Here is a 13,516-nt window from a genome sequence, read left to right as displayed (position 1 = left end):
CATGCTTGTTACATGGAGAATATTTCCAGTAGATGTCCACTACTGTTATAACGTTAATCACTATTTACTATATTTTACTGTGTATAGATTGGAATATTTGGAAGTGATGAATTAGCACAAAAGGTATAAGGATAGATTTTTATAAAATATAAAGAATTTGAAAAGTGCTCGAAGGATATTACAACGAAAATAGAAATTTTGGGAAAGAGGAGACCTAATTGTTTAAGAAGGGAAGTACATTTATTTAATACTTACACTTTTAGCCACATGATGTCGCTGTCCACTACAGGCTGTTTCACCACAAAAGAAATGCGGGATGCCTTTTGCGCTCAGATGCTGCTTTTCCTTACCATTTCTGAAATACGGGCATGGTAAGGTTATTTAAGAAAAAAATGAGGAACTCAAATTATTTTTTGAAGTTTGGACCGAGGCAAGAACGACACAATATTTGGAAAAGGCTTGCAATAGTATTTTCATGGAGAGAAGAAGGTTCAAGTGCCCGGCGACTACTGCTTTCACTTCTTTTCCTCACAGTCTGGAAGACTGGGAGCGGCCACGTTCACTACTCAGTGCTGGAGGAGGCCAAACACGGCACCTTCGTGGGCCGCATCGCCCAGGACCTGGGGCTGGAGCTGGCGGAGCTGGTGCCGCGCCTTTTCCGACTGGCGTCCAAAGGCCACGGGGACCTTCTGGAGGTAAATCTGCAGAATGGCATTTTGTTTGTGAATTCTCGGATCGACCGGGAGGAGCTGTGTGGGAGGACTCTGGAGTGCAGCATCCATCTGGAGGTGATCGTGGACAGACCGCTGCAGGTTTTCCATGTGGAGGTGGAGGTGAAGGACATTAACGACAACCAGCCGGTTTTTCCAATGGCAGTAAAAAAATTATTTCTTTTTGAATCCCGGCCGCCTGGTTCTCGGATTCCACTAGAGGGCGCATCAGATGCAGATATTGGAGCGAATTCTCTGTTGACCTACAGTCTTAACTCTAACGATTATTTTACCTTGGATATTAAAAGAAATGATGAGAATATTAAATCCCTTGGACTCGTGTTGAAAAAAGTTTTAAATCGTGAGGACACTCCTGAACATCACTTACTAATAACGGCAGTTGACGGTGGGAAACCAGAGCTCACTGGCACTACTCAAGTGAAGATTACCATTCTAGATGTAAACGACAACGCCCCAGAATTTGAGAGGACTGTCTACAAAGTCAGTTTATTCGAAAATGCACCAAACGGTACCCTAGCAGTGATTGTTAATGCCTCTGATTTGGATGAAGGAGTAAATAAGGACGTTGTATATTCTTTCAATACAGACACGTCAGCAGATACTCTTTCGAAATTCTACTTAGACCCAGTGAATGGATACATCAATGTAAAGGGTAATATAGATTTTGAAGAAACTAAGTTATATGAAATCCAGGTAGAAGCGACAGATAAAGGAATCCCCCCAATGTCAGGTCACTGCACGGTTCTGGTGGAAATTTTGGACACCAATGATAATGTACCTGAGTTGGTTATCAAATCACTATCATTACCTGTATTAGAAGATGCTCCCCTCGGCACGGTCGTCGCCCTAATCAGCGTGTCCGACCGTGACTCTGGCGTCAACGGGCAGGTGACCTGCTCACTAGCACCCCAAGGCCCCTTCAAGCTGGTGTCCACCTTCAAGAATTACTATTCGCTGGTGCTGGACAGCGCCCTGGACAGAGAGAGCGTGGCGAACTACGCTCTGGTAGTGACCGCACGCGACGGAGGCTCGCCTTCGCTGTCGGCCACGGCCAGCGTGTCCGTGGAGGTGGCCGACGTGAACGACAACGCGCCGGCATTCGCGCAGCCCGAGTACACGGTGTTCGTGAAGGAGAACAACCCGCCCGGCTGCCACATCTTCACGGTGTCGGCGCGCGACGCCGACGCGCAGGAGAACGCGCTGGTGTCCTACTCGCTGGTGGAGCGGCGCGTGGGCGAGCGCGCGCTGTCGAGCTACGTGTCGGTGCACGCGGAGAGCGGCAAGGTGTACGCGCTGCAGCCGCTGGACCACGAGGAGCTGGAGCTGCTGCAGTTCCAAGTGAGCGCGCGCGACGCGGGCGTGCCTCCCCTGGGCAGCAACGTGACGCTGCAGGTGTTCGTGCTGGACGAGAACGACAACGCGCCCGCGCTGCTGCCGCTGCCCGGGGCGCGCGGCGGGGGCGGCGCGCTGAGCGAGCCGGTGTCGAGGGCGGTGGGCGCGGGCCACGTGGTGGCCAAGGTGCGCGCGGTGGACGCGGACTCGGGCTACAACGCGTGGCTGTCGTACGAGCTGCAGCCGGCGGCGGGGGGCGCGCGCAGCCCGTTCCGCGTGGCGCTGTACACGGGCGAGATCAGCACGACGCGCGCCCTGGACGAGGCGGACGCGCCGCGCCAGCGCCTGCTGGTGCTGGTGAAGGACCACGGCGAGCCGGCGCTGACGGCCACGGCCACTGTGCTGCTGTCGCTGGTGGAGAGCGGCCAGGCGCCCAGGCCGTCGTCGCGGGTGTTGGCGGGCGGCGCGGGCGCGGGCGCGGGCGCGGGCGCGGCGCTGGTGGACGTCAACGTGTACCTGATCGTCGCCATCTGCGCGGTGTCCAGCCTGTTGGTGCTCACGCTGCTGCTGTCCACGGCGCTGCGGTGCTCGGCGCCGCCCAGCGAGGGCGCGTGCGGGCCGGGGAAGCCCACGCTGGTGTGCTCCAGCGCGGTGGGGAGCTGGTCGTACTCGCAGCAGAGGCGGCAGAGGGTGTGCTCTGGGGAGGGCCCGCCCAAGGCCGACCTCATGGCCTTCAGCCCCAGCCTTCCACCAGGTCCCATTGGCGGAGACAGAGAACAGCTGAATGTGGAGGTTGATCTTTCTTCTAAAGTAAGTACTTTTTAAAAAATCCTTTCAAAATGTCCTTGTTTTTTTATTCTTCAATGTTTCTATTCTTTTGAGACATGTGGTTTTTGGTAATTAGTTTTCCAGGTTTTTGTAGTTACAATGTTTGAATTTCTTGTGACTAACGTTTTTTAATTGAATCAGCAATAAGTAATAAGAAGCATACTTGTAGTTTTTTGTTGTTGTTAGTAGGTGCAATAGTAGGATTATTTTATTGCTAATGTATGGATAGAAACTAAATGTATTTTCCTTGATGAACTGTACTGTACTGTACTGTACTAATATTTGTACTAATCTTTGCGCAAGACTTCAATACCTTTTGCCACTTCTCATTTGGGATTCTTATTAGATGTTGGTCTAAATGTTACTGGCCCAATTTATGAGTTCACCATAAATCTCACCACTTTATAACCTCAGTTTCAAATATTAGTTTATTAAGCCTGTTGTCTCTAAGAAGCCTCTTTTATTCACTCATTTATCTGAAGTCTAAGCTCTTTCTTTCTACTTGAGTATAATTTATTTTAGTCTTTGTGTTCACATTTGGTAATACATTGTATTGTTGCTAGTTTTCTAGTTGGGCAAAGAAAACCACACACACCATAATAATAATTTTTTGCTTTAGAATCATATCTTTGTCTCAAGTTTCTCATTACTTTTATTAGTAATCATTGAAAAAATCAATAGGAAGTGAAATTTTATATTCCCTTCAGCATATCATCATTTAGAAAATATTCGTTTTGAAAGTATGTTATTAATTTTATTATGATTATTTTCCATCAGGACAATTTGTTGAGAATATTACTCCTTATCTAATTTAAAAACTATTAGGGGCTTTGGGTATTGCAATTGGTTAAGCATCTATCTGACTCTTGGTTTCCACTTAGTCCATGATCTCAGAGTGGTGAGATCCAGCCCTGAGTGGGGCTTGGTCCTCAGCCAGGAGTCTACTTAAGATTCTCTCTCCCTCTGCCCCTACCCCTATCCCATGCTTGCTCTCAAAAATAAATAAATAAATATTTAAAAAACAGTTCTACAAGCAAACTTATTAATCAACCTATTTCACAAACAGTATTAAGGATGCTAATGTCCCCAAACTTCAATAAGTTAATATTATTTGCAACTTTCCTCTAAATGCCAATCTGTCCATTAATGTTATATAGTACATAAAAGCTCCAAATAACTGGAACCAAATAAAACAAAATGAGATTATTTTGTAGTCATTTCTGTATTTGGCATTTGATAATTTCTCCAAATAGATGTACTTCCATTCAAGTTTCCTTGCACTAGAAACTGAAACTTAGCCATATTAGAGACTAGAAAACAAGCGATTATTTCTAAACAATGAAAGACAAAAAGAGAATACTAATCTTGTGGGAGGTCATTGGGTTCCAGTGTATACAATTATATGGAATATTTTTCTACACAGATTATAACTGGGACTTCCTACTTCCTGTACAAGCTTACTTTCTGAAACCTGGTTAATGCTCAGTAATATTGTGGTTGAGGCTAACATATACAATAGAGAAATCATCCTCTTTTTTTCCCATTTTCACTTCCTTCTCTCTCACTATCCTTTTTTGGCCCCTGCCCATCAAGTGTTAGCCACAGAATGTCCAACCTGAGTTCACACGTTATTTCATTAGGCCTCATTTTCATCGTGTTGTAATTGATAGGGTCATCCAAAGTTCTTGTTTCCCAGGATGTGGGACTTCAGTCTTTAAATTGAGCTCTTTTTCAAATTCTTGACTAACAAGATCTCACGTTAATAAGATATTTTAAAGACTTTTGAGTTTTCTCCTTAGAGACATATTGCTACCATACTAGATGAATACTAATAGTTCTCACAAAAATATCCTTTATATTCTACTGCATTCCTCATCTATACATTTAGTTATTTTCAAAGTAAAGTAAATGGAAAGGGACTCTTTTTTTCAGTTTCTTCCAGCGTGTTTGACATGTATAATCATTTTGTGCAAATCTACAGTTTGGGTCCTCAATCAGAGAATCTCTTCTGATTGATGTTTTAATTCAGAAAAGATATTTGTGTGTATGTAAATGTGGGTCTTCATAGAATGGAAGCCTAAAGCTATTTTCAGTAGATTGATCTTTTTTGTTCTAAACAAGCATGGGGGAAAGAGGTTTATGAATATAAGAGGCAAAGAAAGTTTGAAAATAATTATCATCGTGTCCTTTTATGTTAAGTCTCCTTATGTCAGGAAAATATATTATGCTATATTTATCGAGAATTTTTCATTGATTTTTTATATATAAACATTTTAATTTACTTATTCACGAGAATACACAGAGAGGAGAGAGAGAAGCAGGCTCCATGCAGGGAGCCTGAAGTGGGACTGGATCCCAGGTCTCCAGGATCAGGCCCTAGGCTGAAGGTGGTGCTAAACCTCTGAGCCACCAGGGTTGCCCTCTTCATTGACTTTTAAAACTCAGGATGTCTCTAAGGTCATGAATACCAAGAACTAGAAGGAAAACTAAGCTCAAGTCTAGGTTTTCAATATGGAAATTGAAATATATCTTAATTAGGGTAATGTCCAAGTAAAATATTTTTGCATCTCTGGAAAATTATAGAGGCTGCTGCTGAGACATAATTATTTTCCTAATTAGATTTGTGACCACCTTAATTGAATACATTTTATTAGGCAATTGAAGAGAACCAAACCATTCTAATATGTAAATATTCAGGAAATACTAGGTATGTATTCTGAGCTCTTAAACTTATAAGACACAGGGAAGCCCCGGTGGCTCAGTGATTTAGTGCCGCCTTCAGCCCAGGGTGTGATCCTGGAGACCCAGGATTGAGTCGCACATCGGGCTCCCTGCATGGAGCCTGCTTCTCCTTCTGCCTGTGTCTCTGCCTCTCTCTCTGTCTCTGTCTCTCATGAATAAATAAATAAAATCTTTTAAAAACTAAAAAAAAAAAAAAGGGATCCCTGGGTGGCGCAGCGGTTTGGCGCCTGCCTTTGGCCCAGGGCGCAATCCTGGAGACCCGGGATCGAATCCCACATCGGGCTCCCGGTGCATGGAGCCTGCTTCTCCCTCTGCCTTTGTCTCTGCCTCTCTCTCTTTCTCTCTCTGTGACTATCATAAATAAATAAAAATTAAAAACAAATAAAAACTAAAAAAATATAAGACACAACTATTTTCTTTAAAAGTTTATATTTCATAAAAGAAGGTTCCTATTATTTGGATCTTTGTACTTATTACATGACACCTATGTCATTAGACACATGCCCAAATGACTACAACAGAGATAATTAATGTAAAAATGACCCAAGTGATTCCATCTGTATGCTATAGTATATAAAGGAAGATAAAGGTACCTGCTCAATTGGTTTAATCATGAAAGTCTTCATTTTATGAAAAGGTCAATAAATTTTTAAATAGGTATAAAATGGGGGAAATTGCTTTATGAAGTATTTGGAAATGGTGAACAGTACTTAGGGGATGAAATGAGTATGTCTTGCTCAGTGAAAAATATTATTGAAAGCAGGAAATTGTCCACTTTCACTAAAATACATGAGCACTGTAGAATAAAATAGAAGTTTATACATGTTAGACATTGGAGAACAGGCAAGTATTTATAAATTTAAGAGACAAATTAAGAATACCAATCTTGCTTGTGGGATGTGAGTGTATTTGTTAATAAAATTATGTACAATACTTTCCCACACCAATTATATACCACAACATGCTACTTCCTTGATAAAACTCCTTGAACCTTCAGCCCTTAGATGAATTAATGGAGACTTTCAGTTAAATGCTGGTGATTTTTGCTTCCTTTCTCGAACATTGTTTTAAAGATTTAAAAAATTTGTTCATGAGAGAGACAGAGGCAGAGACACAGGCAGAGACACAGGCAGAGGGAGAAGCAGGCTCCCTGAAGGGAGCCCAACGTGGGACTAGATCCTGGGACTCCTGGATCATGCCCCAAGCCAAAATCAAACGCTCAACCGCTGAGCCACCCCGGTGTCCCTTTGGAACATTTTTAAAAATTCCCTTTCAATGACTTATTCTTGTTATTGGAGGTTTCCTAGATGGGAGACTTCTCTCAAGTCTTCCACACCAGGAGTATGAAATCCAAAGATGAAGACTGTATCACCATTAATAACTACTTTCCTTGATTCTCAAGAACACATAAAATCTGTAATGAATTTTCCTAATCAACGCTTAACAATTCTATGTTTACAAAGTTTATGTTAACTACAGCTGGGTCTCTATAAATACTTAAAACCTGTATGAAAAAAGGATTTCCAGTGAACTAAAAGCTGCACCTGTGTAAAACTAAGGATCACACTCAATCAGCGGTACAAAACATGGACCTTAGCAGTATAAAATGTGTTTTATACTTAGAAGTATAAAATGGGTTTCTTTTTTCTAATGGCGTTAAAGTATGCGGAATGGCTGAGAGAGTAAGACTTATCGGTAGCAGAATCCATTACTTAAGGTTTGGAGCCACATGATGTCGCTCTGTACCATAAAATTGATCTTACAGAGAAAGAAAAAATCTCTTCGGTTCTGATAAAGAAGCTGCATCCAGCATCCAGACGCTGAGAAATGGAGGATACAGTGGCATTGGACTGAACAGTTAGATTTTTCTTGATTTTGAAACAAGATCCTTTGATGAAAACAAACCACTGCGGGCTGGAGATGGAGTTTTCCTGGGGAAGCGGCCAGGAATCCCGGCGTTTGTTGCTCTCTCTTCTGTTCCTCGCAGCCTGGAAAGCAGGGAGCGGTCAGATCCACTACTCGGTCCCGGAGGAGGCCAAGCGCGGCACCTTCGTGGGTCGCATCGCCCAGGACCTGGGGCTGGAGCTGGCGGAGCTGGTGCCCCGCCTTTTCCGACTGGCGTCCAAAGGCCACGGGGACCTTCTGGAGGTAAATCTGCAGAATGGCATTTTGTTTGTGAATTCTCGGATCGACCGGGAGGAGCTGTGCGGGCGGAGCGCGGAGTGCAGCATCCACCTGGAGGTGATCGTGGACAGGCCGCTGCAGGTTTTCCATGTGGAGGTGGAGGTGAAGGATATTAATGACAACCCGCCTCTGTTCCCTGGAACACAAAAGAATCTATTTATGGCGGAATCCAGGCCTATTAACTCTCGGATTCCACTAGAGGGCGCATCTGATGCAGATATCCGGGCCAACGCTATGCTGACCTACACGTTGAGCCCCAATGAGTATTTCTCCCTTGATAAACCGTCCGAAGACGAGCGGGTGAAACATCTTGGGCTAATGTTAAGGAAGCCTTTAGACAGGGAGCAATCTCCGGAACTTCATTTATTGCTCACGGCCACTGACAGAGGCAAACCTGAGCTGACTGGCACCGTTCAGTTACTCGTCAAAGTGCTGGACGCCAATGACAACGCCCCAGCTTTCGACAAAACACTCTATGCCGTGAAATTACCAGAAAATGTTCCTAATGGAACGCTGGTAATGAAACTTAACGCCTCAGATTTAGATGAAGGCTCGAATGCGGACATTATTTATTCATTCTCAACTGATATTTTACCAAATGTGGAATCCAAGTTTTACCTAGATCCAATTACCGGAGAACTTATGGTAAAGGGATATATCGATTTTGAAGAAAGCAAATCCTATGAAATTCTTGTAGAGGGTATTGATAAAGGACAACCCCCACTCTCTGGCCATTGTACAGTTATGGTGGAAGTTGAGGACACCAACGATAATGTCCCAGTAATGGAATTCAAGTCTCTGTCGCTTCCAGTCAGAGAAGACGCTCCATTAGGCACAGTAATCGCGCTAATCAGCGTGTCCGACCGTGACTCTGGCGCCAACGGGCAGGTGACCTGCTCACTAGCACCCCAAGGCCCCTTCAAGCTGGTGTCCACCTTCAAGAATTACTATTCGCTGGTGCTGGACAGCGCCCTGGACAGAGAGAGCGTGGCGAACTACGCTCTGGTAGTGACCGCACGCGACGGAGGCTCGCCTTCGCTGTCGGCCACGGCCAGCGTGTCCGTGGAGGTGGCCGACGTGAACGACAACGCGCCGGCATTCGCGCAGCCCGAGTACACGGTGTTCGTGAAGGAGAACAACCCGCCCGGCTGCCACATCTTCACGGTGTCGGCGCGCGACGCCGACGCGCAGGAGAACGCGCTGGTGTCCTACTCGCTGGTGGAGCGGCGCGTGGGCGAGCGCGCGCTGTCGAGCTACGTGTCGGTGCACGCGGAGAGCGGCAAGGTGTACGCGCTGCAGCCGCTGGACCACGAGGAGCTGGAGCTGCTGCAGTTCCAAGTGAGCGCGCGCGACGCGGGCGTGCCTCCCCTGGGCAGCAACGTGACGCTGCAGGTGTTCGTGCTGGACGAGAACGACAACGCGCCCGCGCTGCTGCCGCTGCCCGGGGCGCGCGGCGGGGGCGGCGCGCTGAGCGAGCCGGTGTCGAGGGCGGTGGGCGCGGGCCACGTGGTGGCCAAGGTGCGCGCGGTGGACGCGGACTCGGGCTACAACGCGTGGCTGTCGTACGAGCTGCAGCCGGCGGCGGGGGGCGCGCGCAGCCCGTTCCGCGTGGCGCTGTACACGGGCGAGATCAGCACGACGCGCGCCCTGGACGAGGCGGACGCGCCGCGCCAGCGCCTGCTGGTGCTGGTGAAGGACCACGGCGAGCCGGCGCTGACGGCCACGGCCACTGTGCTGCTGTCGCTGGTGGAGAGCGGCCAGGCGCCCAGGCCGTCGTCGCGGGTGTTGGCGGGCGGCGCGGGCGCGGGCGCGGGCGCGGGCGCGGCGCTGGTGGACGTCAACGTGTACCTGATCGTCGCCATCTGCGCGGTGTCCAGCCTGTTGGTGCTCACGCTGCTGCTGTCCACGGCGCTGCGGTGCTCGGCGCCGCCCAGCGAGGGCGCGTGCGGGCCGGGGAAGCCCACGCTGGTGTGCTCCAGCGCGGTGGGGAGCTGGTCGTACTCGCAGCAGAGGCGGCAGAGGGTGTGCTCTGGGGAGGGCCCGCCCAAGGCCGACCTCATGGCCTTCAGCCCCAATGTACCTGACTCTAGGGACAAAGAGGATCTGCAGTCAGCAACAGGAGATTCCCTTTCAAAGGTTAGTTTTAAATATCTTTTATTGAATCTGAATTATTTAATCTAAAATTTTATTTTCCTTTTTTCCTATCAGTTTCTTCCTAATTAAAAGAAAGTTCAGAGTGAAATTTCTGATGTGTTTCTTTATGTCTTATATATTAATTTTAGCTAATATCTTTTAGTATTATAGGGCCCCAAGGCAATATTTGTTGTTTTAAAAATTCATTATTCATTGCATATTTATTTAACTAGTATTATAAATTATGTGCTTATCTTCACCTATTTATTTTCAGTTGTAATCAACTTTTAAGAGAACGTTTTCGTCTTATTTGCCTATATACATCGAAAATTTCTCAAATGTAATGATATAACTCAGTCAATTATTTGAAAGTGAAAGCTTATGTTACTTCGATTTCTTTAAGAAGGTACTTAAATGCACCTCCAAATCACTCTCCCTTTTTTGTTCTTAAACGTACCCAGTCTTAATTTTATAGCTGTTATTAATTTTTACTTGTTTCCTAAACTATCTAAATGGAAGTGCACTACATGTGTTAGTGTGTGACAGTGTTTATGTGTTCTTTATATTATCGTTCATCATTCTATGGAATCATCCATATTGCCTTGTGTAGTTGGAGTTCATTTAATTTGTTTTCTCTCCAGTAGTTTATTTTATGACCATAGTATGAGTTCATTATCTCACTGTTGAGGATTTTGCATTGTTTGTCCTTACATCTTTTTCAAATAATGTGCCATAAATATATTTTTAAAATGTTCAGTGCCTATGTATGCAGTTTTCTCTACTATTTAATAGGATTGAAATTAGTAGAACATAAAATATGTACACACATTCATCTTGACTATATCAGCCTTCTCAAGTGTTTTTACCCATTTACACTTGTGTTGGTAGTGTATTGCTTTATATCATCTCCAAAATATGCCATTATCAGATTGTTTACATAGTTGCCATTTTGCTGGGTATGTTTAGTGTTTCCATTTTATATTTCCTGATTTATGAATGAAGTTGAGCCCCTTTCTTTATTATCAGCCATTTTTTACATCTTATTTTGTATAACAGCTGTTCAAGTCTATGCCTATTTTTTTTAAAGAAAGATTTTATTTACTTATTCATGAGAGGCAGAGAGAGAGAGACAGAGACACAGGCAGAGGGAGAAGCAGGCTCCATGCAGGGAGCCTGACGTGGGACTTGATCGGATCTGGAGTCTCCATGATCACACCCTGGGCTGAAGGCGGTGCTAAATTGCTGAGCCACCAGGGCTGCCCTATGCCTATTTTTCTATTGTGGTGCATTTTCTATTGTTTTTCAATTTTTCCTTTATTATGGATATAACACCTTTCTTGCTATATACTCTGCTTGTCTTCATTAGTTTTTTTTTGGTGAATAAAAATTTTTAATTCTAGTTAAGTTCAATTTATCAATCTTTTCATCTTCATTTTGTTTAATGAAGGTAATTTCTTTGGTATTTTTGTTCATATTCTTGTTACATATACAATCCTTTTCCAATTTTTTTTGTCTTTTATGACATAGGGGTCAAGATTCATTCCTCCCAAGTGACTTTCAACTGAAGCAACACTATTTCTTAAAAATGCATTTCATATGTTTTTACAAAATAATTATCCATTCTATAAGTCTGATCTTTTTTGCTGTTCTAATCTACTAGACTTTTTAAAAAACTTTTTATATCAGTGCCATGTTGCCTCTTTCACTTACACCTAAATTTGTACATAAATTCCATAAGAACAATTTGGTGAGATTTTTATTTGGATTGCATTGAATCTGTTTAGAAATGTGAAGCAGGGGGTGCCTGAGTACCTCAGTCGGGAATCCTGAGGTCCCAAGATCCGGTCCCACATCAGGCTCTATGCTGAGTGTGGAGCCTGCTTAGGTTTCTGTCTCCCTCTCCTTGTGCCCCTCCCCTACTCACTCCTGCTCTCTCTCTCTCAAAATAAAAAATGATACATATGAATATAGTGTGTGTTTTTGTATTGAAATATTATTCAGCTAACTTGTTAAAATTGCTTTTGATTCTAATAATTTATCTTTAGGTGCTTTGTATTTTTCAATATAGACAATCATGCTGACAATAAATAATGATAGCTGTAGCTTTTTCCTTCCCAATTCTTATTCCCATTATATCTTTTATGTGCTTTAATGGCATTGAATTGGACCACTAGTATTATGGTAAATAGAAATGGCAATAGTAAGCAACCTTGACTATTTATGAAGTCAAAGGAAAATTTTAAATAATTTATCATTGGCATGCCTGAGTGGCTCAGTCCATTAAGTGTTTGCCTTCTGCTCAAGTCATGACCCCAGAGTCCAGGGATCAAGTCCCAAGACCAGCTCTGCTCCTGCTTTTCCCTCTGGCCCTCCCCTTGCTCCTTCTTTCTCTCTCTCTCCCCAACACTCTCCCAAATAAATAGATAAAATCTTGTAAAAAAATAATTTATCACTAATTATGTTTTGTATAGTTTTTAAAAAATCTTAAAAATTCCTATTTCTCTTCCTTTTTTGTTTTTATCTGGGTTAGTATATTTTAATTACTCATTTTCTCTATTATCTTTGCAGTTATACAGTACATTCTTTTGCTAATTTCTTTATTGATTTCCTGGATTTTAAAAGCAAGCATCACTGAGTTTTTAGAACTTAAATTAGTGCTTTTACTGCTTTCAGACAAGCTAGGACCTTGAATAATAACTCTATTTCCCACTTTTGTTTGGTGTTATGTTTTTCAGTTTTACATTTATTTTAGGTACAGATTACATAATTATTATGTTTTGTACAGTTACTTTTGTTTTTGTTTCTTTCTGTAATTATTTTTATCCTGAAGAAATTCTTTAATATTTCCTTTAGTGGTTGAAAGAATTCTCCAACTTTTTTTGCATATCAGAAATATGCTTATTTCATTATCACTTTTGAAAAGTAGTTTTGCAGAGTTATCAAATTCTGGGTTTGAAATATTTTTTCCCAAGCACTTTTAAGATGACATCCCTGGAATGAATGCCATTCTTGAAATAAATGGCTGTTAAGATTATTTTCCGGGTAGTGTGCCTTTTTTTTCTTTTCTTCCAGCTGTTTTTTATAATTATCTTTGTTTTTGATTTTCAGTTTCTTTATTATATGCTCAGTTTTAGTTTTCTTTGATTTATCCTCTTTGCAGTATTGAAAGCTTCTTGGATATGTGGCTTGGTATCTTTCATCAGTACAGAAAAAATTTCAGCAGTTTGCCTTCAAATATCACTTCTGCATCATGTTTTTTTACCCTCCTTTTCTGTAACTCAAGGGCTATGTGTGTGAAATATTTTCACCTTAGCTCTCATATATTCTATGTTCCTTTCTGTTTTTTGAAGGTATTTTTGATCTATTTATTACATGCTGGATATTTATTCTGACCAATCTTCTAATTTACCATTTTTCCCTTCTTACAATCTACTATTAATATCATTAATGGAATCAAAACTTCAATTGTGAAAATTTTTAGCTTTAGAATTGTAGTTTTCCTTTTGAAAATAGATTTCAGTTTTCTGGTGAAATTATTTAATGTATTTATTTCAATATGTAATAAT

The 13,516-nt window shown here is 43.1% G+C and overlaps 2 protein-coding genes across 2 annotated transcripts; both read left to right on the top strand.

Annotated features, from left to right (window-relative positions):
• The first annotated feature begins 368 nt into the window (after positions 1 to 368).
• On the top strand, positions 369 to 7,027 carry LOC129514105 (protocadherin alpha-3-like). The gene is made up of 2 exons (XM_055332660.1): positions 369 to 2,873; positions 6,941 to 7,027. Exons 1-2 carry the CDS (start codon positions 369 to 371, stop codon positions 7,025 to 7,027), a joined length of 2,592 nt encoding a protein of 863 aa, XP_055188635.1.
• A 502-nt stretch (positions 7,028 to 7,529) lies between these two features.
• LOC129514104 (protocadherin alpha-4-like) lies at positions 7,530 to 13,116 on the top strand. Its single transcript, XM_055332659.1, has 2 exons — positions 7,530 to 9,953; positions 13,111 to 13,116. Exons 1-2 carry the CDS (start codon positions 7,554 to 7,556, stop codon positions 13,114 to 13,116), a joined length of 2,406 nt encoding a protein of 801 aa, XP_055188634.1. The 5' UTR covers positions 7,530 to 7,553.
• Positions 13,117 to 13,516: the final 400 nt, after the last annotated feature.

Source organism: Nyctereutes procyonoides, unplaced genomic scaffold, assembly GCF_905146905.1.
Source record: "Nyctereutes procyonoides isolate TBG_1078 unplaced genomic scaffold, NYPRO_anot_genome, whole genome shotgun sequence".
Classification (NCBI taxonomy): Eukaryota; Metazoa; Chordata; class Mammalia; order Carnivora; family Canidae; genus Nyctereutes; species Nyctereutes procyonoides.
The sequence above is the reverse complement of the archived record's forward strand: the minus strand, read 5'-3'. Positions and strand labels throughout refer to the sequence as shown.

Bases quoted from the DNA above. Each gene is read 5' to 3' on its own strand.
- LOC129514104 (XM_055332659.1), top strand. From the start codon at position 7,554: ATGGAGTTTTCCTGGGGAAGCGGCCAGGAATCCCGGCGTTTGTTGCTC.
- LOC129514105 (XM_055332660.1), top strand. From the start codon at position 369: ATGGTAAGGTTATTTAAGAAAAAAATGAGGAACTCAAATTATTTTTTG. The intron at 2,874-6,940 runs GTAAGTACTTTT...GAGGTTTCCTAG, and splicing joins AGGTTGATCTTTCTTCTAAA to ATGGGAGACTTCTCTCAAGT.